General features: G+C 38.4%; 1 protein-coding gene across 7 annotated transcripts; it reads left to right on the top strand.

Moving 5' to 3' along the window:
- The first annotated feature begins 1,552 nt into the window (after positions 1–1,552).
- On the top strand, positions 1,553–24,740 carry LOC104085701 (serine/threonine-protein kinase ATR). 7 transcript variants are annotated; one of them, XM_009589806.4, is made up of 18 exons: positions 1,553–2,163; positions 2,257–2,401; positions 3,149–3,261; positions 3,873–4,210; positions 4,336–4,460; positions 6,938–7,082; positions 7,187–7,753; positions 7,828–7,903; positions 8,758–9,070; positions 9,354–10,613; positions 11,653–15,037; positions 15,119–15,685; positions 17,006–17,629; positions 17,769–17,963; positions 18,248–18,522; positions 19,435–19,539; positions 19,736–19,968; positions 24,364–24,740. In XM_009589806.4, the coding sequence occupies exons 1-15, from the start codon at positions 2,013–2,015 to the stop codon at positions 18,413–18,415; spliced, it is 8,172 nt and encodes a 2,723-aa protein (XP_009588101.1). In that variant the 5' UTR covers positions 1,553–2,012; the 3' UTR covers positions 18,416–18,522; positions 19,435–19,539; positions 19,736–19,968; positions 24,364–24,740. The 7 variants fall into 7 exon arrangements, with proteins under 7 accessions (XP_009588101.1, XP_033509181.1, XP_070042375.1 ...); XM_033653290.2 differs by lacking the exon at positions 24,364–24,740 and having other exon boundaries at positions 11,653–13,895; positions 14,046–15,037; positions 19,736–20,104; XM_070186274.1 differs by lacking the exon at positions 24,364–24,740 and having other exon boundaries at positions 19,736–20,104.
- Positions 24,741–26,383: the final 1,643 nt, after the last annotated feature.

The following is a 26,383-nucleotide window of genomic DNA, read 5'->3' as shown; positions in this document are numbered from 1 at the left end:
CGTTTTAGGGACTAAATGTCCCAAATCACTCCGGAACCACAAACAGAATCTCCCGGCAAGTCACATAAGCAGAAAAAGGTACGGAAAAAATAGTAAATAGGGGATTGGGGCTATTACTCTCAAAACGACCGGCCGAATCGTTACATTAGCTGCTCACGCTAATCGTGTGCTGAGAGGAACCCTAGAGAGAGAAAGCTTTTTGAGTAATAAAATATATATTTTCTATTATAAAAAATAGCAGACAAAAATATTAAGCAAGTAATATGCAAATAATTACTATTAACAATGTAATTATACTTAATATATATCTAATATTATTAAAAGCGAGAGAAAAAAACACCATATTTACCCAGGTGGTAGCCTAGATATAAGCCACATTGCTTAATTAGTTATTTAGTTAATAATTATTTATTAGAAATTAACAAAAAATTAGCTAACTAAAATTAACTACTCTAGCATGGGTGATAGTTGGTTTAGGTTAGTTAATTTCTTTGTTTCTTTTTTTTTTTAAAATCATTTTTATTTTTCTTTTTTGATATAAAAAATATATTTATTCATTAAAAATCAGACAACATTATTGAGAAAAATATAATAAAATTTAAAATAAAAATATTTTCAAAAGTAATAAAATATATTTTCTATTATATTACAAAAAGAAAGTAGCATATAAAAATATTAAGCAAGTAATATGCTAATAGTTTCTATTAACAATGTAATTATACTAAACATTGGATAATATAATTAAAAAATACATAACGGAATAGTTATTCGATAACTATATAGGTTCCTTTAATTTAATAGAGATTTTATTCATTAAAATTTAGACAATACCTATTCTATTCTATCTATATAGAATATGAGAAGCAAATTAATGTGATAATTCCAAGTGTAACAACAAAATTTAACAAGTGACAAAATTTTAGGACAAAGCTCTAACAAATTTGAAGATTCAAAAATTATTTAAGAAAAAAATAAAAAACCAAAATGATAAAAAGAAAGACACAAAGAAATTAACTACTCAAACATGGGTGAGAGTTCTTTTAAAAAAAAAATATTTTTGTTTTTTTAAAATAAAAAGTGTATTTATTCATAAAAATCAGATAATATTATTGAGAATAATAGAATAAAATAAAAAATAAAAAATATTCAAAAGTACTAAAATATATATCTTCTATTATATTATAAAAAGAAAGCGAATAGGCAAAAATATTAAACAAAGTAATACGCTAATAAAATTTTCTATTAATAATGTAATAATACTAAACATTGGATAATATAATAAAGAAAAATACAGAACAAAAAAGTTATTCAATGATTATATAAGTCTTTTTAATTTAATAGAGATTTTATTATTGGGTATATCGTATTGACAAATAAGATGACAATTGAAGTTTATTAAAACGATATGATCTAATATGTTCAAACAAGCTGATCACAAATTAAGTTAATTAATATTTTTTTTTTTAATATTTAATATTACTATTGCTATCTTACCTTATCAAAAAAAAAGAAACAAGATATTACTATTTAAGATAGCAATAGTTTCAAAAAAAAACTATTGCTATCTTAAACAAGAAACAAGAGAAAAACCACCGTAAAAGAATAAACATTGAAGGCACTGCTGGGGCGAGTTTCCCTCCAAATCCGACAAACGCAGGCAACCCGGGTCGACCCGATCAAATTAGGGAAGACAGAAAGAGTACAGTTTGAAAAAGGAGGGAAGCAAAGAGTGCACAAACGGCCATGGCGAATCTCTCGAGTTTAGTCCACGAACTTCGAGAAGCAGCTTCATCATCTACACCTCCAAACATCCGCAAAAAAAAACTATTGCTATCTTAAACAAGAAACAAGAGAAAAACCACCGTAAAAGAATAAACATTGAAGGCACTGCTGGGGCGAGTTTCCCTCCAAATCCGACAAACGCAGGCAACCCGGGTCGACCCGATCAAATTAGGGAAGACAGAAAGAGTACAGTTTGAAAAAGGAGGGAAGCAAAGAGTGCACAAACGGCCATGGCGAATCTCTCGAGTTTAGTCCACGAACTTCGAGAAGCAGCTTCATCATCTACACCTCCAAACATCCGAAACGACGACGCATTAGAGGTCCGATTTCGCGCCGTACTTCCCAATCTTCTCAATGCCTATGTCGTTCCTTCTTCTTCAGGTCTCAATTTATTTCTGGAATCTTCTTTTGTAACTCTGTATATCTATGAACGTTAAGTTAGTTGATTCCTTTTTTTTTTGGTTTTTATTTTAGCGATAGAGAGAGAGGTTTTTGCTGTGCTAAGGCTTATATCACACACTGCGAAGAACTTTCCTGGAGTTTATTACCATGGCAAGGCTAGTGCTGTGCTTCCGGTGATAGGGCGCATTTTGCCATTTTTAGCTGAACCTACTTTTCGGTAAGTTACTTTGGAACATTATACATTTTTCATAGTCGAGCAATTGCTTCCGTGAACCTGTGTTAAGACTATAGATGTTAAGTTTGAGTCGTGGCTATAACCCTCCGTTTGAAATCAGCTGCCCAGCCTTGGTTGGCTGGGTTACCTGGCAATTGTGCTAGTGGTGGGTGTGAATTAGTGAAGGTGTCGCAAGCTGGTCTAGACATCACTAATAATTAAGAGCTTACTTGAGTTTGTTGGTCTTGCTTGTGATAAACTCTTATTATCTGTTGTTGGTAAGAAAGACATAGCCTCTTTGCTCATTGGGATTTGGACCCTAAATAAGAGCACATTTGTGCTTTCTTGCATATTTCAAGATTCTGAAGAGATAAGGAGTTAGAAGTGAAGTTTTATTTGGAGTCACCTCAGATTCTTTCCATGTAGTTAAGAGTACAGCTAACCATCATTCTGATTTTTCCAGCTCTAGACACGGAAATAACTATTATTGAGAAAAAAGCTTACTTGAATCTGTTAGTCTTGCCTTGCAGTAAGCTCTTTAATTATCTGTTGCTAAGAAACACGTAAGCGTGCTGTTAGACTCTTTTCTCAGTAGAATTTTGACCCTTGATGAGAGAGCCTATTTGTAGTTTTTTGCATGTGTCAAGATACTGAAGTGATAAGGAGTTAGAATTGAAGTTTTATGAGAGTTACCTAAGACTAATTCCATGTAGTTAAGAGTAACAGCTAACGACCATTTTGATTTTCCAGCTCTAGACACGGAGTGGTTATTGAAACAATCGGAGCCCTGTTATCCACTCTTCGTACAGGAGATCGAGATGCTTATCGACAATTCTTTATGGACACAATATCGGTGGTTGAAGGTACACATTGGAAATAGTTTTCAAGTAGTTCCAGTAGATCCACAAATTGCAATATGGATTGGTGGTAAATACTCAACCAAAAATTTCACTGTGACTAGAGTCAGCAAATTGCTAAAGTTGTGCCTTTGGGAGATAAACTATTCTCAGGTACATTAAGCTTATTACGATCAGGTCAAAGGGAGTTGAAAGAAAACATCAATGCAAAGAATGACTGATGAGGATTGCCAGATAACACGGGAAGAGATAATTAGAAACAATGTTTTGACTTTGTCCTAGATAGAGTTAAATGGAAACAAACAATAGATATCTGTAACTAGCCGGTGACTGTTTGGCTAAATGGTTTTTGTTTTATTTGGCTTCTATCCTAATCGTAGTTAAGATTGAGATGTGTGCTTGGAGGTTTCTCGATTATGACTATGCTCTAACTGTCATGGACATTTTCCCTGAATTTTATTTGCACAACGAATATGGTGATGTTATGCTTATCTTCATTGAGCTTGAGCTACGTAGTTTTTCCTAATTTCTATTGAGAAAATCAAACATCTAGTAGACAACTTTTCTGCTCATTCGATTGCTTACCAGAAAACCTGACTAGTTTTTTCTTCATATAGATCTTCTTAGTGTTGCTTCACTATGTGATAAGCCAAGCTCTACAGAATCAAGGAAAGTACTTTTGAGGTGTTTCAGTGAGTCACTCTGTGGAGGTTGGAGCAACCATGATACGACGGTATTAAGTGATCTCCCCTTGTGTTGTAAGCCTTCCGACGGCAATGGTATTCTGATTAATGTCAAAGGCAAAGAAAGGTGGCAGCCTTTTGCTTCTTCTTCCATCAAGATTCTCTGTAAATGTTTAACTGAAGGAACCCTATATGTTGAAGGACTCCTTGAGACCTCATCTGTTTTATCTGCATGTACCCTTCTGTGTTATGGAGATGCTGATGTGCACATGGTTGGTACTTTCATAGCAAGCTATCTTCATAACCTAATTTATAGTTATTCATAGCTTGAGGTCCTTTATGCTCTGTTGTTTTACTTTATTAATCTGATGTTTTCCTTGTCAAAATTTCAATCAAGGCATGTTTTGACTTGCTGAGAATCATTGGAGCAGCTATGAATCATGAAATCATTCCTGTTGAGAGATTGATTCAATTGATTATGACCATATTACGCGGAGATGAGGATGCGCTTCCGGTCTTCAGGTAAAGTTGCTTAACTTTTGACTTTGGAGTTTTGATGCTGCAGGGGAAAAAGGTTGAACCTCGGCCTCCTCTAAATCTTGTGTAACATTGCTATTCCTCTCCTCTGCATTTGGCTCAGTGAATATGGATACTAGTAGAAATGTAGTAAACGTGCCATTTATATAGAAAAATAAAAAGTAAAGAATGGGCCAATGTAACTTTCTTCTCTGCTTAGCAGAAATGCAAAATACTTTTGTGTATTCTCTTTGCCTTTCAATCCGGGGATATTTCCTATTTGTTTTGCTAATTTGTGGACTTATATATATGAGAAAGATCCAGTGTTTTTTGATCTAGGTTGAGGTTCTTATCCTGACCACACCCTTTAGCAATCACATAGCAACTTCGTGGCAACTTCTTCTAGAAATGGTTCATAACAAGGTTTGTTTTCCTCATTTTTTCTCCTTCCTATTCTGGTAGAGGCTGGGAGCTATTCAGTTTTAGAAGTGGTGTAGGACAGCTCTATGCAGGTTGCATAGATTTTGCTATATGCAGCTAATATGAGCAGTACATTGGAATGCAATTCCTACATGTATTTCTTGGAATATCTGGCAGGAGAGGAATAACATATGCTTTAATGATAGGAGAAAAGCATATTTCATGTTAAATCTAGATGTTTGAAGAGTCTATACATATGGTGTAGGAACTGCAGTGTATCTGATATGCACTCTATGATTCCTTAAATATATAGAAGGAAACTTCTCAGTTTGTACTCTTTCTGGTATCTTCTTGGTACTCATTAATGAAATCTTTTACGTTTTTCATAAAAAAAGACTAGGGAAGGACAGCTAGTGTGACCCTCCTCACGACTGCTTTGCCATCTAAATTAAATGTTTTGCTGGAATAAACAATGTTATTTTTTCTTCTTTTTAATACATTCCGTCGTAACTATATAAGAGAAGGGAAATGCAACTTAACAATTCTTTTCTGACTTCAATTCTTTACAGCCTTTTCTGTTGTCGGAACTTGCCTTAGTTGAGACCTGAGAGGGCTTGAGAATAATGATAAAGGGGTTCTTTTACTCTATTTTGTGCTCTGTGGAGCCACACCGCTAGTTGCAAGCCCAAGTTTTCTCAAGCTTAAATTACTCAATGTTTAAGAATCTTTGCTTTTGGACCACGTATTATATCTCTTGCTATGTAAACTAGATAATTTCCTTTGGAGTATCTTGTTGTAACATTTGCTATCTGGTTTTAATTTGTTTGCAAGTGAGGTGAGGTTTCTTAAATTTCATTCCGTGCATCTGCCATGGCCTTGGATATATACCCTATCTTAATATGAAGGCAAAATACATACTTTACCCATCAACCTTGTCCCCAAACCCCTCTTACACACCTGTTAAATACGGGAATAATATTACAGACCAAAAATTTTAAAGGTGTGTCAATTACACACCACTTCGGTGTTTGACCACATATGCTTAAAGATTGCTATTACACGCGCCAATCAGCATCTTGACACGTGTCATAAATCGAGAAAAAAAAGAAATACTAAAAAAAAAACCTCTGCCCCCCCACACCCCACCCCCTCTCCTCATCTTCCCAAAGAAAAAAAAAACAGAAAAGAAAAAACCCCGCCCCCTCCTCATCTTCCCAACCCCATCATCTTCTCCACTACCACCAACCCTTCCATCACAAGCACCTTCTTCCCTAACTATAGATTCAACTCTTTGCCGATTTTTAACAAGTTTTAACAACATTCATCACAAAAACCTTATACAAATTTCAAATTCAAGCTCAAACCCAAAGCTTCAAACTTGTAAATAGTGTTTTTTGAATTTTATCAAAATTAATCACCAAATTTTCAGCATATTTTTAGTAAATTTCTACTCAACAATAATCACGAATTCAAACTAATTTTCTAGGTCATGGAACACCAAAATCAACAAGACCCGATTAAATTTTCAAGCTTTTTCAAAAGGTCAATAATAGTGATTTTTACAAGACCCTCCTCTTTTCTTCTTTTTCTTTTTCTTCTTTGTCATGGGGGTTGGAGAGGCGAAATATGACGGGTAGACAAAACTAGGATGAGGGTTGGGAAGAAGACGAAACAGGGGGGAGGGACGCTGGGGTTTGGGGTTGGGGAAGAAGGCATGGGTTGTATTTTTTTCTCTTTAATTTAAAAAGGAAATAGTTAAAAAAAAAAGGGGAAAAATAGAAAAAAAAACTTAATTTCAGATGAATTTTTTAGTTTTAACGTGCCTCTTTTACGTGTAATACACGCGTGTGACACATGGAAAAAGAGGTGTGTAATTGACACTCTTAAAAGTTTTGGTGTGTAATACTATTCCCGTGTTTAACAAGTGTGTAAGAGGGATTTGAGTACAAGGTCGATGTGTAAGAGGAATTTAATCTAAAATCCCATTTGCTCTGTTTATTCTGAATCTTTCCGTGTTTGATTGTTTAATTTGCTTCTGCACATAATGCCTTCTTTCACTGCAGCAATACAACTTATGATTCATCCATTGGTGGATGCCTTCATGTATTATACTCCAGTTGTCCTGATGACATTGTTAGATCGACATCTGCCGATTTATTAAATATCTTTCCCCATTCGTTGCTTAAAACAAGAAGTCTTGTGCTGAAGGTGCACTGAGTTTTTGTCATTCTTCCTTCTTTTTAAGCAACCTGAATGAATTTGATTTTTGCTCTTTGATTTAATTTGTTCTAATATTTGTAAACTTGTTTCAGGATGCTTTATGTCTTGCCTATACTCGTATTGCAAAGACTTGCCCCCCTCATATCTGGAGGCCTGAATCTCTAATACATTTGCTTTACTCACCCACACCTATCATGCCTTTAATCGAGTGTTTTCAAGTGGCTTTATCTAGGCTTTTTCCTGATCTTACTGGGGGTAAAAGCGTTAATAATGATGAAACAGATTTATCTGATGTGCATGAAAGTCCAAGGGCTGCAGAGAAGAGGCCAGGAGAAGACTTGGAGATTTCAAATGCCAAACATCAGAAAATCGATGATGAAAATCGATGTTCCAGTATCAAATATGATGATGTGATTAAGCTTAGCCATGGATTTGGCTCTTTGGGGGAGAAACAGTTTGCTGATCATATGCGTAGCTCATTGACTCTGTTTATTAAACTTCTAAAGCCTCCAAGTCAGGAATCCAGTACTTTGGGCCCAGAAGTTGCATTGACAGCTCTTAGTACACTCTGTATTATTTTCTGCAGATATCCTCACATGGACCTTTCAATTCAAATATTCCATCAGATGTATGAATGGGTCCCTTGGGTGTGTGAACAGGTTGGTTGTCAGTTATGCATGTCATTTAAGTTATGATTTTTTTCGCCCCCATAATTATGGTCATCGTCATGCAGGCAAAGCAGAAATTTCCATTCCCTATTGATTTACATTTCCTTCTGGAAGCGATTCACAACCTATTGATCATAGCAGGTAAATGGTAGATATATGCTAATTCATTCTGCACTTCCGGTGACTCTTCGTTACTAATTATCTATCAGGCTAAAAAATATTCATTGTTTGTAAAAACAAGGTCATTTGAGTGAAGTAATAAGAGTTCCCACATATTTTTGTTACTCTATGTATATGTGTGTCGATCATTCTTCCTAATTGGCTATTTTGATTGATGTAACTGTGCTGGTATTCAAATTCTGGCAAATTGGAACGACTTATCCATTTTTGACTTGCTTGCTCTTTCGATGCTGATACTTATTAAAGACCACATGTCAATTAAACGTGTTTGAATTTGTTGGGTATTAAGGCAGCAGCATAGTTTGTACTAATTCTGAAGCTTCTGCCAGAAGAAATCTTACTGCTTAGTCGCTTCATAGAAAAACAAATATTACTGATTAGTCCAAATACTAAAATGATATTGATCCTTGTGAAGCAACTACAGCCGGGAATAGGTTCTTAATTCAGTTTCCGACGTCTTGGTACTTTACAGATAAGTGTTATCAATTTAGTATTTGATAAATCTCTCCCATTTCTTCTTCTTGCTCTGTTCCGTTTATTTGAACTAGCCAGCAGTAGTATGCATATCAACATAACTGGTCGCTCTGGTATTATCAACATAACTGGGGACACCTTTGTGTTTTCAATGTGAATTGTAGCTGAAATTTACTTTGTTTCATAGCAATGAGAGTAATTTGAATTTCATTTGGTCATTTATGACATCCTCAAAGATGGTGTATCTGTGAGTCAATGAAAAGATAAGTATCAATCTTCCATTAGCTGCTTTCTTTCTTTGTTTTTTTGTCTTTCCTTTTTAATGCGTAAAATCTATTTAGGATCCGTTCCTACTGAGAGTAAATATTTCAAGACCAAGGGTGGCAACTCAGCTCTTATGCAGTCATTGATAAGGCTATCATGGACCGGATCTCAATCTACTGATACCCACTCATTGTCGAAGGCAAAGATCATTTCTCTGCGTGTGCTGTCTAAAATGGGGGCTGTATTGCAAGGTGGAAATGATCTTGATATATTGGACTTGGGACTCCATGATACCGCCGAGGATGTTAGGATCGAAGCTGTCATTTCAATGCCTGTGATATTAATGTGGTCCGGTTTTGGTTTACTGAGTCACATGTTCAAGAGGCTGGAGTAAGTGAGAAAAAGCTATATATTTATGTTTTAATGTATATTTGTATGAACAAGACTGGTCTATATAACAGTCAAAAGAGGTTTTTTAGCTGCTGTATGTTTTATATTGTCACGTGGTTTTGTGCTTATCTGCTCATATAAAATTAAACATACGAGCTTGTGCATATGGATGTGCAGAATTAAGTTGGAGTAATTTCATTAATTTTCTGCGTCTCTGTGTCTATAATGTCAAGCAATCAACCAGATCAATAATGTATTAGCTATTTCTTATATTGGTTTGCAGGATCCTGGAAAAAGAGGCGGATGGACGAATTAACAAAGTAATCCCGGGGTGTCTTGGTTATTTGGCATGCCTTTATGCGTCCTGTACAACTGGTGTACTAACGGAATGCCAATGCAAATTTTACTTGCCAAAGGATAATATAAGACTAAATATGACAATGGATGACCTTGCGGGAGGATTTTGGTGTTCAAAGTGTGACAGAAATGGACTTGTGAACCCATCAAATTCAACTGTGTTGTGTCCTCCTTACTTACAGAAGAAAGAATCTACTAGAGATCATGATTATGTTTATTTACAATCCATCTTCTTCCGTCTTCTTTTTGATGAATCATCAGAAGATGTTCAGTTAGCCTGTGTACGTGTGGTTCAGAGGATACTCCTCCATGGAACTGAAAATATTCTGATTAAAACAAGATATGAATGGTTAAAATGTGTTGATTTCCTACTCATTCACAGGAAAAGGGCCATTCGAGAATCCTTTTCTAAACAGATTGGTTTCTTCATTGAGGAACCTATTCTGAATTGTTTGTTCTTGGATGAGGGGGGCCACGAGTCTGTGAGCAAATCAAAAGAACGAAAGTTCATTGACAAAATAAAACACGCTTTTGAAACAGCGGATGATCCCTTGGTTTTTGCAACTCTTCTAGAAGCTACAGCTGAGATTATGAAGGTGGTTGAGGTGCAGAGTCAGTCCTTTATGTTCTCTCTTATTTTATTGATTGATCAGCTTGATAATCCCCATGTGACAGTTAGAATAATTGCATCAAGGTTGATAATAAGGTCTTGCTACTTTCATCTTAAAGGAGGATTTGAATTAATTCTTTCTCGTTTTCTTCATATTCGAAATGAGTTTTTCGATTACCTGTCTATAAGGCTTGCTAGCCGACCAAAAATGGTTGAAGAGTTTGCGGGAGCTATTCTTGGTATTGATACTGAAGAACTTGTGCAGAGAATGGTTCCTGTCGTCCTCCCAAAGTTGGTCGTTACTCAGCAGGATAATGATCAAGCAATTTTCACCCTATATGAGCTCGCCAAGTGCTTAAATACAGATATGGTGCAACTAATTGTTAATTGGCTACCTAAAGTACTTGCTTATGCTCTTCATCGAGCTGATGGGCAAGAATTGCTCTCTGTCCTTCAGTTCTACCATGAGCAAACTGGTTCCAACAAACAAGAAATTTTTGCTGCTGCACTCCCCGCTCTTTTAGACGAACTTGTATGCTTCACAGATGAAGATGAGTCAAATGAGATAAGTAAAAGGTAATACAGCTTCAGAAAGCACAAAGAAGATTACATTATTTAGTTTGTTAAAACATGGATTCTAATTTCTTCTTTCATTTCTGAGGTGAGGGTTGGATAATTCTGAACTTTTACCTTTTTCTAGTGGATTATTCTTTCTGGAGATCGAATCACAAATTGATAGTATCTAAAGCAGGAGGTCCAAGTTTCTAGTATTACTATCATGGTGCCACCAGTTATTCGTTAATATTCCATTCTGCCTGGCCCATAAAAAAGAATTGAGTTGCATATGAGGGATCATGTTGGAGATGGATTTACACCTCCGCTTCCTAACAACTTCTTCCTCTTTTGGTTTTGTGGGGGGGGGGGGGGGTGGTGGGCACAAAGTAAGAATGTATTATTAACAAAACAGTGCTGGTTTATTTCCTATGTTAAAATTGAAGGGAACTTCTGCCTAACGACATAAAACCCCTTTTCAAATGCTAAGACCAAGGCTTAGAGAAACTCTTCATTTTGAGCAAGTTCTGAGAACAAGACCTTAACAGTAAAGTTCCCTTTTCTGTTACCTTTTCATTTTATAGAATCAGCCTTCTGACAAACCTGCTGGTCCGATTTCTTTTGCAGTGATATTGATAGTACCCGTTGAAAGTGACTTTCCAGATTCCATCTGTTCTTGTTGGGCTACAGTAGTTTCTGAAGTGGAAAATCTGAAAAGATCATGAAATTACTTCCTCCTTCACAGGAATGTCACCAAGCAACTATCCTGCCGATATTTTATCTTTCTTCCATCTCCCTCTTCAAAGTATAAATTTTGTTTGGAACTCTTTCCATAATTCCTGATAACTCCCACTCCATATGTATTAGAAACAACTTATAGCGATCCAAGGACCTTCCAAACCACATTTAGCATATACAGCCTTTCTCCACAAGGCATCTTATTCATTTAAAGCCATCCTATCAAGATTATTTATTTAAAACGAAAATTAGCCAACTGTATTCCAGAAATCAACAAAATTTTTGTCAGCTTTACATTGTAATAATGATGTTGCTAATTTCACAGGTTAATGAAGGTGCCTCAGGTGATAAAGGAAGTTGCTGGGATTCTAAGTGGTGACCAAGATATCCCTGCATTTTTAAGGAATCATTTTGTTGGTCTCCTAAACAGCATTGATAGGAAAATGCTGCATGCTGAAGATGTATCACTGCAAAGACAAGCTATCAAGCGAATTGAGATGCTGATAAATATGATGGGTTCCCATCTTAGCACTTATGTACCAAAACTTATGGTTCTTCTCATGCAGACTATTAATAAAGAATCACTTCAGGGTGATGGTCTTTCTGTCTTACATTTTTTCATCAAGCAGATAGCGCAGATATCACCATCTAGCACGAAGCACGTGATTTCTCAAGTTTTTGCAGCTCTGGTTCCCTTCCTGGAGAGAGAAAGTGAAAGTTCCTCCTCTCATTTGAATAAAATTGTGGAGATCTTGGAAGAACTCGTACTTCAGAATAGAGCTATTCTAAAGGAACACATTGGGGAGTTTCCTCCTTTGCCTAGTATTCCTGCTTTAGATAGGGTGAACAGAATGATAAACGCAGCACGTGGAATGATGACCTTGAAGGATCAGTTGCGGGATATTATTGATGGTTTGAATCATGAAAATTTGAATGTCAGGTATATGGTTGCATCTGAGTTGAGTAAATTGCTCAACCTTAGGAGGGAGGATATCATGGCTTTAATTACTAAGGTAGGAGATGCAAACATGGATGTAATGAGTGCATTGATCACATCTCTGCTTAGAGGATGTGCAGAACAATCAAGGACGATGGTTGGTCAGCGGCTAAAGTTGATATGTGCAGATTGTCTTGGAGCACTTGGTGCAATAGATCCTTCAAAAGTCAAGGGATTTTCAAGCATGCGTTTCCAAATTGCGTGTTCAGATGATGATTTAATTTTTGAGTTGATTCATAAGCATCTGGCCCGGGCCTTCAGGGCTGCTCCTGATACCATTATTCAAGATTCTGCAGCGTTGGCGATTCAGGAACTTCTAAAGATAGCAGGCTGTGAGGCATCTCTTGATGACAATGTGGTCGCTTCTACTTCACAGACAAGAGGCAAACGACCCGTTAAGTTGCTTGCATCTGTGGTGGATGGTAATTGCACTGAAATGCAGGAAAGGGGTCAGAGATTGTGGAATCGTTTCTCTAGTTATGTGAAGGAGATAATAGCCCCTTGCTTAACCTCCAGATTTCAGCTGCCAAGTATGTCTGATTCAGCATCTTCTGGTCCAATCTATCGCCCTTCAATGTCATTTAGAAGATGGATATTTTTCTGGATCAAGAAACTGACTGCACATGCAACAGGTTCTCGAGCAAGTATTTTCAATGCCTGTCGTGGTATAGTCCGCCATGATATGCAAATAGCAATGTATCTTCTTCCATATTTGGTCCTTAATGCAGTATGTGATGGTACTGAAGAGGCACGCTGTGGCATAACAGAGGAAATTTTATCTGTTCTCAATGCTGCTGCATCAGAGAATAGCACTGATGTTAATGGTATAAGTTCAGGGCACAACGAAGTGTGCATTCAAGCTGTATTTACTCTTCTTGATAATCTTGGTCAATGGGTGGATGACGTACAACAGGAACTTTCACTTTCCCAGTCTATTCAAACTTCCAGTTCGAGGCAACAAGCTCTCAAGTCGAAGGAGAAGGCCATCAATCTGTCAAGTGATTCTAACCAGGTGCTTATTCAGTGTAAACATGTCTCAGAACTCTTGGCTGCAATTCCTAAAGTGACTCTTGCAAGGTCATCTTTCAGATGCCAAGCTTATGCCAGGTCCCTTTTGTACTTTGAATCTCATGTGCGGGAAAAGTCGGGATCGTTTAATCCTGCCTCTGAGAAGAGTGGCCTTTTTGAGGATGAAGATATCTCATTCCTGATGGAAATATACAGTGGGTTGGATGAGCCAGATGGCTTATGTGGTTTTGCTTCCTTACGCAAGTCAAAGAGCTTGCAAGATCATCTATTGATAAATAAGAAGGCAGGAAACTGGGCAGAAGTATTGACTTCTTGTGAGCAGGCTTTGCAGATGGAACCAACTTCTGTCCAGAGGCATTCAGATGTTGTTAACTGCTTACTAAATATGTGCCATTTGCAGGCCACGGTCACCCATGTAGATGGGTTAATATCTAGAATACCTAAATACAAGAAAACTTGGTGTATGCAAGGTGTTCAGGCTGCATGGAGGCTTGGAAGGTGGGACTTGATGGATGAATATCTTAGTGGGGCTGATGAAGAAGGTTTAGTATGTAGTAGTTCTGAGAGTAATGCTTTATTTGACATGGATGTCGCTAAGATTCTTCAAGCAATAATGAAGAGAGATCAGTTCTCCATTGCTAAGAAAATTACTTTGTCGAAACAAGCTCTGATTGCTCCTTTAGCTGCTGCAGGCATGGATTCTTATGCGAGAGCTTACCCCTTTGTTGTCAAGCTTCACATGCTGCGGGAATTAGAGGATTATAGTTCTCTTCTTGGTGGTGAGTCTTTCTTAGAAAAATCATTCCCTCTATATGACCCAAATTTCTCAAAACTAATAGAAAGCTGGGAAAATCGTCTCAAACTCACACAACCATCCCTCTGGGCTAGGGAACCACTCTTGGTTTTTCGGAGATTAGTTTTTGGTGCAAGTGGTCTTCATGCTCAAGTTGGGGAGTGCTGGATTCAATATGCAAAGCTCTGTCGTTCTGCTGGTCATTACGAGACAGCAAGTCGAGCAATTCTAGAAGCCAAGGCCTCAGGTGCACCTAATGTTCACATGGAAAAGGCTAAGCTTCTGTGGAGCACCAGAAGAGCTGATGGTGCCATTGCTGAGCTCCAACAGACCCTTCTGAATATGCCTGTTGAGGTTGTAGGCTCTGCAGCAATATCATCAATCACTAGCCTCTCATTGGTTCCATTGAACCCACAGCCTCTTCGTTGTGGTACCCAGTCTTCTAACGAGAATAGAGGTGTAGCCAAAACTCTCCTACTCTATTCAAGGTGGATACATTACACTGGTCAAAAGCAGAAGGAAGATGTGATCAGTCTGTACTCTAGGGTGAAGGAATTACAGCCCAAGTGGGAAAAAGGGTACTTTTACCTGGCAAAATACTGTGATGAACTACTTGTTGATGCCCGAAAACGGCAGGAGGATAAGGAGCCGTGTTCCAAAGCAGTCCCAGCAAAGTCAGCTCTGGTAGCTGCCACAAATCTGAACACTGAGAAAAGTTGGTTATCATATCTTCCTGATGTGCTCTTATTTTATGCAAAGGCTCTTCACAGGGGCCATAGGAATCTTTTCCAAGCCCTTCCTAGATTGTTAACACTGTGGTTTGATTTTGGGAGCGTTTATCATATAAGCAGATCAGCAGCCAATAAAGAAATGAAAACAATCCATGGGAAGGTGGTGTAACACACATGCTTTCCTTTTTTGGTGTGATGCTGATTTCTTTGGATTCTTTTCATAACTTTTCTTCTTTTGTAGGTTTTGAGCATCATGCGAGGATGTTTAAATGATTTTCCAACATATCAGTGGCTAACTGTTCTGCCTCAACTGGTTTCCAGAATATGCCATCAAAATGAAGAAATTGTTCGGTTGGTGAAATACATAATAACAAGTGTTCTCCAGATATACCCTCAGCAAGCCCTTTGGATGATGGCAGCTGTTACAAAATCTACGGTTCCCTCAAGGAGGGAGGCTGCTGCAGAGATTATAAATGCTGCAAGAAGAAAATCCAATGAAGCAGGTGTTAGTTCTTTGTTTGCACAGTTTGCTATGCTCATTGATCACCTAATTAAGCTATGTTTCCATCCTGGTCAAACAAAGGCAAGAACAATCAATATTGCGACTGAATTCAGTGCTTTGAAGCGGATGATGCCAGTAGAAATCATAATGCCAACCCAACAGTCCCTTACTGTTAACCTACCGACATATGATGTGAATACATCTGAGTCCATTACATCTGAAATCTTCTATTCAGCAGACCTTCCTACAATCTCAGGAATTGCAGATGAGGCTGATGTTCTTTCCTCGCTTCAGAGGCCAAAGAAAGTAAGGCACTTCTTGATGTTTTTACATTTTTCTCCGAAGATTTTTTTCCTTCTATTTTGTTTAACCTGATGTGAAGTCCGCCAAACTGGAAAGAAAGGAATCTAAGATGCTTTGAAAGCAAAGTAGAGAACATAAAAATGGGCAACCCAGTGCACAAAGCATTTCGTGTTCACGCAAGGTCCAGGGAAGGGCCGCACCCAAGGGATGTGATATAGGCAGTCTACCCTAACGCAAGCATCAGTGGCTGATTCCACGGCTCGAACGTACATAAGTTAAAATACAAATGTCTCTCTGTTATGGCCTTTCGGTGTGATGTGGTGAATGTAAATGAAGTAGACGAATGTTGGGATTTCTTAGTCGCTTTACAGTGTAAAGAAGGCAATCACTACCGTAAGCACTACCTGGGTGCTGCTTTTTTTTCTTTTCCATTAATAGAATCTTCACTTACCAATCAAAATAAAAAATCTGATTTTTTTTTTATGTTCTACTGATAGCTTCACCCTCGCCTAGTAATTCTTCTTCCTTCCTCTTTAGTTATATAGCTAAGTTAGTATAGATACCAAATGTTTAACAAAATGTGATGCTCTACATACACCAAAGCTGTTGCTTAGCACAAATGGGGATACAGAAGCTATACGATGGATGACTGCTTGAAAAGATGGTTTTGCACAGCAGATATTTTCTTTGATAAAAGGTAAGGAGCTAATAAAGTCTAACAGTTGACACATACCATTTATAACTTCTTTGTCAAGTGTCCCACATTGATTGAGAGATGGGTTGCTTGTCTCCTTATATGGTCTTGGGCAATCCTCATGTCATAAGCTAGCTTTTAGGGCTGAGTTAGACCCAAGGTCCATTTCTTCACATGGTACCAGAACCAGGCCCGTCCCTATTATTGTGTCTCCCAATATTGGTCCCCCATTTTATGTTGTCCATGCTCCGGTTGGTAGGCCTGGGCGTACGAGGGGTGTTCGGTGTCTCATATTGGTTGAGGAATGGATGGTTTGTCTCCTTATATGGTCTTGAGAAATCCTCACCTTATGAGCTAGCTTTTGGGGTTGAGCTAGGCCCAAAGTCTATTTCTTTACACTCATTTACGCCAGAAAGCAGAAACTGGAAACAGATATACTTAAGTTGATGTGCTGGTTTTCTGCTTCCTTCAGAACGGTTGCTATTTCTCCCCATAGCACCCAGAGTATGCCTAATGGGATTGTGCAGAACATATATTATGATTAGGTGGATCTTCTTGCAATGGCTCATTATAATATGTCCTTCATATTTGAGCAAATCCTCATTTTCCTTTTTTTTTTTGTTTTGTAGATTATTCTTTTGGGAAGTGATGGAATTGAGCGGCCATTCCTTTGCAAACCCAAGGATGATCTCAGGAAAGATGCACGTATGATGGAATTCAATGCTATGGTCAATCTTCTTCTATCCAAGTGCTCTGAGAGTCGTAGGAGGAAGCTCTATATTCGCACATTTGCAGTGATACCACTGACAGAAGATTGTGGTATGGTTGAGTGGGTTCCTCATACCCGTGGGCTTCGACAAATACTCCAAGACATTTACATAAGCGGTGGCAAATTTGATAGACAGAAAACAAATTCTCAAATTAAGCATATTTATGATCGGTGCCTGGGTAAAATGCCAGAAGATGAAATGCTAAAGAACGAAATCCTTCCAATGTTCCCTCCAGCTTTCCATAAATGGTTCTTGAACACATTTTCTGAACCAGCTGCTTGGTTCAGGGCTCGGGTTGCATATGCTCATACTACTGCTGTTTGGTCAATGGTTGGGCATATAGTGGGCCTTGGAGATAGGCATGGAGAAAACATCCTTTTTGATTCAACCACTGGTGACTGTGTTCATGTTGATTTCAGCTGCTTATTTGACAAAGGTTTGCAGTTAGAGAAACCAGAACTGGTTCCTTTCAGGCTAACACAGGTACGAAGAAAAGAACAAAGATCTTTTGACGTATTAGCATTAGAAAAGGGTTTGAAATTTATCTTGGTAATCAGGTCAGAACTGAATTTGTGGGGAAATTCTCGTTTTGTGACTTACTCGTTACATTGACCTCATGCAGAACATGATTGATGGCTTGGGCATAACTGGTTATGAAGGAATCTTCCTAAGGGTTTGCGAGATCACACTTTCTGTATTACGGGAACATAGAGAGACGCTAATGAGTGTCCTTGAAACTTTCATCCATGATCCTCTGGTAGAATGGACCAAATCTCATAAATCCAGTGGGGTGGAGGTCCAAAACCCTCATGCACAGGTTGGAGCTTTTATCTCGTCCTTAATATATGTGCTGCAGTTTCAGTTATACTTTTGTCTCTGGTGACTGAAATCAATGAGTTTGATAGACAACAATTTCTTGTGGTGATGCCTTCGCAAGATTGTTATATATTTATAGTTACAACAAGAAATAACTGGGTTGAGTGCATGATTTGCATTAGTTGTCTTAAGCACAGGGATTCTTTCTACTAATTACTCTAATTGTACTTTACCACAGAAAATATTTTGACATAACTGCTAAATGGCTTTCCTTGATATTTACAGCGAGCAATCAGTAACATAGAAGCACGGTTGCAAGGAATTGTCGTTGGTGTGGGAGCTGCACCATCGTTGCCTCTTGCTGTGGAAGGGCAAGCTCGTCGCCTGATTGCTGAAGCTGTTTCACATAAAAATCTTGGCAAAATGTATATATGGTGGATGCCGTGGTTTTAAACCTCTATGGTGCCCATTAATTGCAATATGTTTATCTCTGTCTCTCTGAATTCTGCAAAGTTGGTTGTGATCTTCAGCAGTAAGGCATCTCTGGGAAGATACAGTCTGTAAGTACATGCTCTGCCCTTCCAAATGTTCTATATAATACTCTTGATGTCCTTGTGAATCATTCGATGAGCATGGGTGTGCATGAAATGATACAGGGTGTAAAAGGATTTTGGAGGCACCTCACGTGGTTCTTATTAGTACCTTTCTGCTGCTAGTTTTCACAAATCTGCTTGGGAATTTTGAGACTGCCTAATTCCTGATTATGTGACTTTTGTTTGCACCTAATAATTGGCCCTACTGATTGCTTTTGGGAGCTTTAAAGGAAAGTTGAGTTTTTCTACTCCCTAGTGTCTGAAAGTCAATGATTCATTCAGTCATAAGAACAAGAAATCTAAAAAGTTTGTCAGTTGATATATTCTAAGAGTTTATCAGTTGATATGTTCTACTTTTCAGGTTCTCATTCAGTCACCTTTTTCAACAATGGCTTTTCGGCACATGGAAGTTTGATAAAGAAAATATCTAGTTGTGGAAAAGAATCTAACTCGTTATGAAATCCAAATATTTCAGTTATTTGAGGAGGAACTAGTAGTAGTCCTGCAAGAAGTGCTTGGCAATTTGCATATTTTGTTTTTATGCATTTGACCTAATATAGCTTTATTATATTTCTTAATCTGCAATTAATGGATATATGGTGCATTAACTTTTTTTTGTGTGTGGGGGGGGAACCAAAAGACAGCAGTCACATAGTTACATAATTATTACACAGTAATAATCAACAAATGGATAGTCATTTTATCGGGGCTTAACTTTCTGGATAATATATGAGAAACTAGTTGGAGTAGTTTTCACCCTTATTGTCCTGGAGATCTTGCATACACTTTTGAAGCTTATATCTATTTCTGCTGTTGGATCTCGCCTTTCGTGCACAAATGAGAAAATAATGGCTGACAGGTTGTAATACACTTTTGCAGTATGACTATATTCTTGTAAGGAGATCCTCCAGTCTGCCTTGGATATGCTTGCTTGCGCTGAGTAGGTTTTCCAACCACCTGCAGAAATTTTGGTTGATTGGCTGGGTAAGAGCAATCCGTGCAGCAACTTGGTTTTGCCGCTGTCTTTGTTTTACTTGTGAATACTCCATGTATACTAGGATCTCAATGACTTTGGTTTGCTTATATAGCCATCAAGAGAAAAGACTCTTGTATGCTTCTTACAGATTTGCTTGATATCTTGCAAATTCCTCTGATTTACTTCTTATCTACACTATTGCAGTTTGATTTGTTTCAGTCGGATTTGCAATTGCTGAAGATGATGTCGGCATGGAAACCCGATATTCATATGATAACCAAAATATTAGATGCTTGAATAGCTCTTGAAGAGTGAATGTTCAGCAAAAATGCTGATGGTTCAGTGGCTGAAGATGATTATTCCACACAAGTTACATACTTCTCCTAAGCTGTCTCATTGATTATGACGACAAAATGCAGATGAGGGAGGGGTATTAGGTGTTAGTTTATAGATATGTATAGTGTAGTCTTGTCCCACATTGGAAGAGGAGTAATATCTCATTGTAGTGTATAGCTATAAATAGGGACCTCTTGTATTGTATTTGTCATCCAATATCAATAACATATTTTCTCCCATGCCTTCTCACATGGTATCAGAGCATTATTGAGAAAAGATCGTTGTGCGTTATTCCAGCGTTAACCGGGAAGAAAGAACTTAGTCATCGTGTAATTTTTCCGGTGACCTAAGGCTTGTCTAAGTGAAAGTCACTTTCTGTCGATGTTGTGCTAAAACCAACACCACCGCGAGGTAGATCACCCTCCGACTACCAACCCTTGAAATTTTATCCGGCAGAAAAGCCGCCACGCTCCTCCACGCGCCGGCAACAACTTTTCCGGCGAGGGTTCCGGTCACTTTCCGGCCATTTTTTCTCGAAGCTTCTTCAGGACAATGTGTTCTCCTCAAAATTCCGAGCCTACCCATCTAATTCAAATCAAATTTCGGCCACTTTTATATTTTTTCGGCGTGAACAGTGACCTTTCTGGCCATTTTTTGAAAATATTTCATTAGGACAGCTTGCTCGCAAAGGAATTCCGAGTTTATCCATCCTGGTTACAACAAATTCCGACAACTTTGGAATTTTCCGGCGAGCTACAGTGTTTCCGTCTTGAACAGTGTTTCCAGCACAGAACAATGTTCTGTTTTCCTGCTATAAACAGTGTTTTTTAAGCTATTTCTTCAGTTTTCTCACAGGAGTTACTTATTTTCACTATTTCAAGTTAACCATACTACTACAAATTGTAGCGACATGGGAACCGATGCTTTGAATAGTCGGATGGTTTCTTTAGCAGAGTATATTGAGTTCCTTCAGTATAAAGCATGTAAGCAGACATCTTCTGAGATAGCTTCTGTTGTTCAAACAGGTAATATCGTGACTTGTTTCTCCCAATTCTTCATCCTCTGAGTCTTGGGTCATTGATTCAGGTGCATCAGATCATATTTCTGGTAACAAATCTCTTTTCACTACTATTTCGTATTCTCAATCTCTTCCAAAAGTCACAATGGCCAATGGGTCTCAAACCATGGCAACTGCAATAGGTCAAGCAAGCCCACTTCCTTCCTTACCTTTAGATTCAGTCCTTTATGTTCCCAATAGTCCTTTTAATCTCATAGCTGTTAGTCGCTTAGCCAAATCACTTAAATGCGCTGTTTTATTTCTTGATGATCATGTTTTTATACCGGAACGCAGTACGGGGCGGATCATTGGTACCGGGTGTGAATCAAACGGACTTTATTATCTTATCCTTGCTAAATCACATGGACTCACATCTTGTCTTCCTTCTACAACTTGTCGTGTTACTGATTCACCAGATTTATTACATAAACGGTTGGGACATCCCAATTTGTCAAAACTTCAGAAAATGGTATCTGGCTTATCTCACTTGTCAGCTCTAGAGTATGACTCATGTCGGCTCGGTAAGCATACCCGCTCCCATTTCCCTCGGCGTCTTGATAATCGAGCAGAGTCACCTTTTACTTTAGCCAATTCAGATATTTAGGGTCCTAGTCGGGTCAGTTCTACCTTAGGATTCCGCTACTTTGTCAGTTTCATTGATGATTATTTCAGGTGCACTTGGATATTTTTGATAAAAAATCGATCTGAGCTATTTTCTATTTTCCAGACCTTCCACGCTGAATTCAAAATCAATTTGGGGTTTCTATTCGCACATTTCGTAGTGATAATGCCCGAGAGTATTTGTCTTCCCCATTTCAACAGTTTATGAAATCTCATGGGATTATTCATCAAACATCTTGTCCGTACACATCTCAACAAAATGGGGTAGCTGAAAGAAAGAATATGCATTTTATTGAAACTGCTCGTACCCTACTCATACAACCTCATGCTCCGTTGCGTTTTTGGGGGGATGTCGTTCTTACATCTTGCTATCTTATTAATCGTATGCCATTTTCAGCTATCCAAAATCAAGTTCCATTCTCTGTCATGTTTCCCCATTTACCTTTGTTCTCTCTTCCACCCCGTATCTTTGGAAGCACTTGTTTTGTCCATAACCTTACTCCAGGAACAGATAAGTTAGCTCCTCGTGCTCTTAAGTGCGTATTTCTGGGTTTCTCGAGAACACAAAAGGGGTATCGATGCTACTCTCCTGACCTCCAGCGGTACCTTATGTCCGCTGATGTTACCTTCTTTGAAACCCAATCATACTTCACAGGTTCAGGTCATCACTTAGATATTTCCGAGGTACTACCAGTTTCATCTTTTGGAGATTCAGTCACTCCAGCTCCACCACCTACAGCTCCAGTTGTAGCTCCACCACCTATAGCTCTAGTTGTAGCTCTAGCACCTATAGCTCCAGTTCCACCACCTACAACTCCGGTTGTAGCTCCACCACCTATAGCTCCAGTTCCTCCACATAATCCAGTTCAATCTTCTGAAGCTCCACCATTCTTGACTTATCATCGTCGTCCACATCCAGCATCAGGCCCAGGTGATTCACGCCCCGCATCAGATTCTGCACCTACTGCGGACTTGTCTCCTCTTAGTCAACCAATTGCACTCCGCAAAGGTGTACGATCCACACTTAATCCTAATCCCCACTATGTCGGTTTAAGTTATCATCGTCTGTCGTCACCACATTATGCTTTTATATCTTCTTTGTCCACTGTTTCTATCCCTAAGTCTACAGGTGAGGCACTATCTCATCCAGGATGGCGACATGCTATGATTGACGAGATGTCTGCTTTACATGCGAGTGACACTTGGGAGCTTGTTCCTCTTCCTGCAAGTAAGTCTACTGTTGGTTGTCGTTGGGTTTATGCAGTCAAAGTCTGCCCGGATGGCCAGATTGATCGGCTTAAGGCTCGTCTTGTTGCAAAAGGATATACTTAGATTTTTGGGCTTGATTATAGTGATACTTTCTCTCCCGTGGCTAAAGTAGCATCTGTTCGTCTCTTTTTGTCCATGGCTGTTGTACGTCATTGGCCTCTTTATCAGTTAGACATTAAGAATGCTTTTCTCCACGGTAATCTTGAGGAAGAAGTTTATATGGAGCAACCACCTGGTTTTGTTGCTCAGGGGAGTTTAATGGTTGTGTGTGCAGATTGCGCAAGTCACTATATGGTTTGAAACAGTCCCCTCGAGCTTGGTTTGGTAAGTTCAACACAATTATTCAGGAGTTCGGCATGACTCGTAGTGAGGCTGATCACTCTGTGTTTTATCGGCATTCTGCTCCTAATCTGTGTATTTATCTAGTGGTTTATGTTGATGATATTGTTATTACTGGTAATGATCAGGATGGTATTACTAATATGAAGGAATATCTCTTTCAGCACTTCCAGACTAAGGATCTGGGCAGATTGAAGTATTTTTTAGGTATTGAGGTTGCTCAGTCTAGCTCGGGTATTGTTATTTCACAGCGGAAGTATGCCTTAGACATTCTTGAGGAGACTGGAATGATGGGTTACAGACCTATTGACTCTCCTATGGATTCGAATGCTAAGCTTCTGCCTGGACATGGGGAGCCTCTTAGAGACCCTACGAGATATAGGAGGTTGGTTGGCAAATTGAATTACCTCACAGTGACTAGACCTGACATTTCTTTTCCGGTGAGTGTTGTAAGTCAGTTTATGGATTCTCCATGTGATAGTCACTGGGATGCAGTTGTTCGCATTCTTCGGTATATAAAGTCAGCTCCAGGTAAAGGATTACTATTCGAGGATCGAGGCCACGAGCAGATTGTTGGGTACACAGATGCTAATTGGGCATGATCACCTTTTGATAGACGTTCTACGTCTGGATATTGTGTTCTAGTAGGAGGTAATTTGGTCTCGTGGAAGAGCAAGAAACAGAATGTAGTTGCTCGATCTAGCGCCGAAGCCGAATATCGGGCCATGGCTATGGCGACGTGTGAGTTAGTTTGGGTCAAGCAGTTGCTCAAGGAGTTAAAGTTCGGAGAAATCAGCAAGATGGAACTAGTGTGTGATAACCAAGCTGCTCTTCATATTGCGTCAAATCCGGTGTTCCATGAGAGGACTAAACACATTGAGATCGACTGTTCACTTTGTCAGAGAAAAAATACTTTCAGGAGATATTGTTACAAAGTTTGTAAAGTCGAATGATCAACTAGCAGATATTTTCACTAAGTCTCTTACTGGTTCTCGTATTAGTTACATGTGTAACAAGCTCGGTACATATGATGTGTATGCACCGGCTTGAGGGGGAGTGTTAGTTTATAGATATGTATAGTGTAGTCTTGTCCCATATTGGAAGATGAGTAATATCTCCTTGTAGTGTATAGCTATAAATAGGGACCTCTTGTATTGTATTTATCATCCAATATCAATAACATATTTTCTTCCGTGCCTTCTCACATTAGGGAACTAGCGAGGATTAATAAAAAGAATTTGACGCCAACCTGTTTTCCAATTTGGCATGGATGTAAACCTGGGACGATGAGTCAGCCATGGGGTGATTCGAATCTTAGCCCCAGCCCTCGGCCCCACATTAATAGAGGAAAGCCCTCAGAAACAGTTACGCCTGAACATAATTGTGCATAGTATTGAGGTTATATATTCCAATGCGGTGGCTTGAATGAAATCTGTGTTGAAAATTGAAATGAAGGTCTTGCAAAAAGTTTGTTTCTTAATCCCTATGACCTTGAGCCCCATACATCTGTATTTATTTTTCTTCCCTTTGAGGGTGAATTCTGTTTCTTTTGATCCCTGTAACTATGAGTCTGTCTATATTTATTTAGTTACTCCCTTTTTTATGTATCCTTAAGTTTGAATTCTTAGAAGAAAGATAAATAAATCAACTAAAGTATCTACCGCCCAATTTAGCATTTATAGGGTTGAGTCAAACATGGCCGGAGAGGTGTAGTGCATCCGATTGTCAACTCAACCATGACAAGGGAGGCTGATACTTACTGATTTGATTCAGTATATTTCTCTTTATGTAAAATATAAACCTAAACCTCCCCTCCCCTCTAATTGGTCGTCAAACCTATCCATATTGTAAAGATGGATGTAGTACTCTGGTGAAACGCAAATTGCAAATGTAAGTTTGTTAAAGATGTGTGCTAGTGAAACACAAATATCGAATTTGAACTGAATCGACGAATGATATGAATAAAATCCAATTTGAGAATATATATGAATAAAACCCAATTTGGGAATATCATACTCGATTTATTGGAATTGGACATTGGCATGTGTGTAAGATGTCATTTTGCAAAGGCGAAATACATAAACGGCTCCTTTAAGTTGTCCTGAACTATAAGATGAGCACCTTCACTCCCCATTACCAATTAGACACTTCCTCTCTACTGAAGTGCAACCTCGTGGACATAACAGATCACAAGCGTGAAATACAATCGCGCTGATGTGCAAAAAGAACGAATTAAAAAATTATACGTGTATTTTGAAAAAGGAAAAAAAGAGAAGAAAATAGCTTTAGTTTTTTACCAAAAAAAAAAGTAGAAAATAATCCCCCCCATCCTTTCTTCTTCTTCTTCCAAGTTTCCCTAAACCAGCCGCTGCAATTTTTCCCCTACCTTGACTTCTTTTTCTCCGCAGTCGGATCCCATTGCCAAAATATAATGACTTCTTAGATAGGTAATTTTGGGGTTACAATAGTGGAAAGAAGATTAAAAAGTAGAAATGGGGCGACGGGATCGACGACTATCTATGGTTGTTAGTTATGCGAAAGAAATATTATTGTGAGGGAGAAAGAAAAAGGTGAGAAAGTGGCTATGGAGCTGTGGATTTCGCCGGCATGATTATAATGGTGATTTTATGGAGAAGTGATGAAATGGTGGCTGAAGGGGGTTACGGGACAGAGGGGAGGTGGCGGCTGATGAGATTTTAGGAAGAAATGATGAGATTGTTCACAAATAAAATTAAATTCTTGCCATAAAAAGTAAACTGGAGATGGTAGTAATTTGATTTCATTAATAACTGGAGCTTTTTGAGTTTATTTTTAACTTCTATTTCGTTGAATTTTCTTTAGACTTTTTGAAAGATGTAAAATGCTCCTTTATGGTAACAATGAAGATAGTGGAGAAGAAATTTTCGGATGGGCTTATTAGGGTGACAGATTGAAGGTATTTGCTTGGTATGCTTTTTTGTGTGGTGGTGGAGGCAGCTACAGTAGAGGTGGAGGAGGTGGACGGAGTTCTTACGGTGGTGGCAGTAGCAGTGATGGAAATAGTAACGATAATTTTTGAGGTTGAAGGAGACAAAAACACAACAATTTGAGATGCCAATTTTCCTATGCTAGCTTGCTATTTGGGCTGCCATAGCAGTTTAAATGCTTATAGTTGATTGTATAAGCAACACAATGTATATTGAAAGCAATTATTCTTGTTTTTCATCAAATGTGAAAAATATGAAGACTGA

This window comes from Nicotiana tomentosiformis, chromosome 1 (genome assembly GCF_000390325.3).
Source record: "Nicotiana tomentosiformis chromosome 1, ASM39032v3, whole genome shotgun sequence".
Lineage (NCBI taxonomy): Eukaryota > Viridiplantae > Streptophyta > Magnoliopsida > Solanales > Solanaceae > Nicotiana > Nicotiana tomentosiformis.
The sequence above is the reverse complement of the archived record's forward strand: the minus strand, read 5'-3'. Positions and strand labels throughout refer to the sequence as shown.

Coding starts and splice junctions, on each gene's coding strand:
- LOC104085701 (XM_009589806.4), top strand. CDS start 2,013: ATGGCGAATCTCTCGAGTTTAGTCCACGAACTTCGAGAAGCAGCTTCA. Junction 2,402..3,148: donor TTAGCTGAACCTACTTTTCG/GTAAGTTACTTT, acceptor TTGATTTTCCAG/CTCTAGACACGGAGTGGTTA. Junction 4,461..6,937: donor GATGCGCTTCCGGTCTTCAG/GTAAAGTTGCTT, acceptor CTTTCACTGCAG/CAATACAACTTATGATTCAT.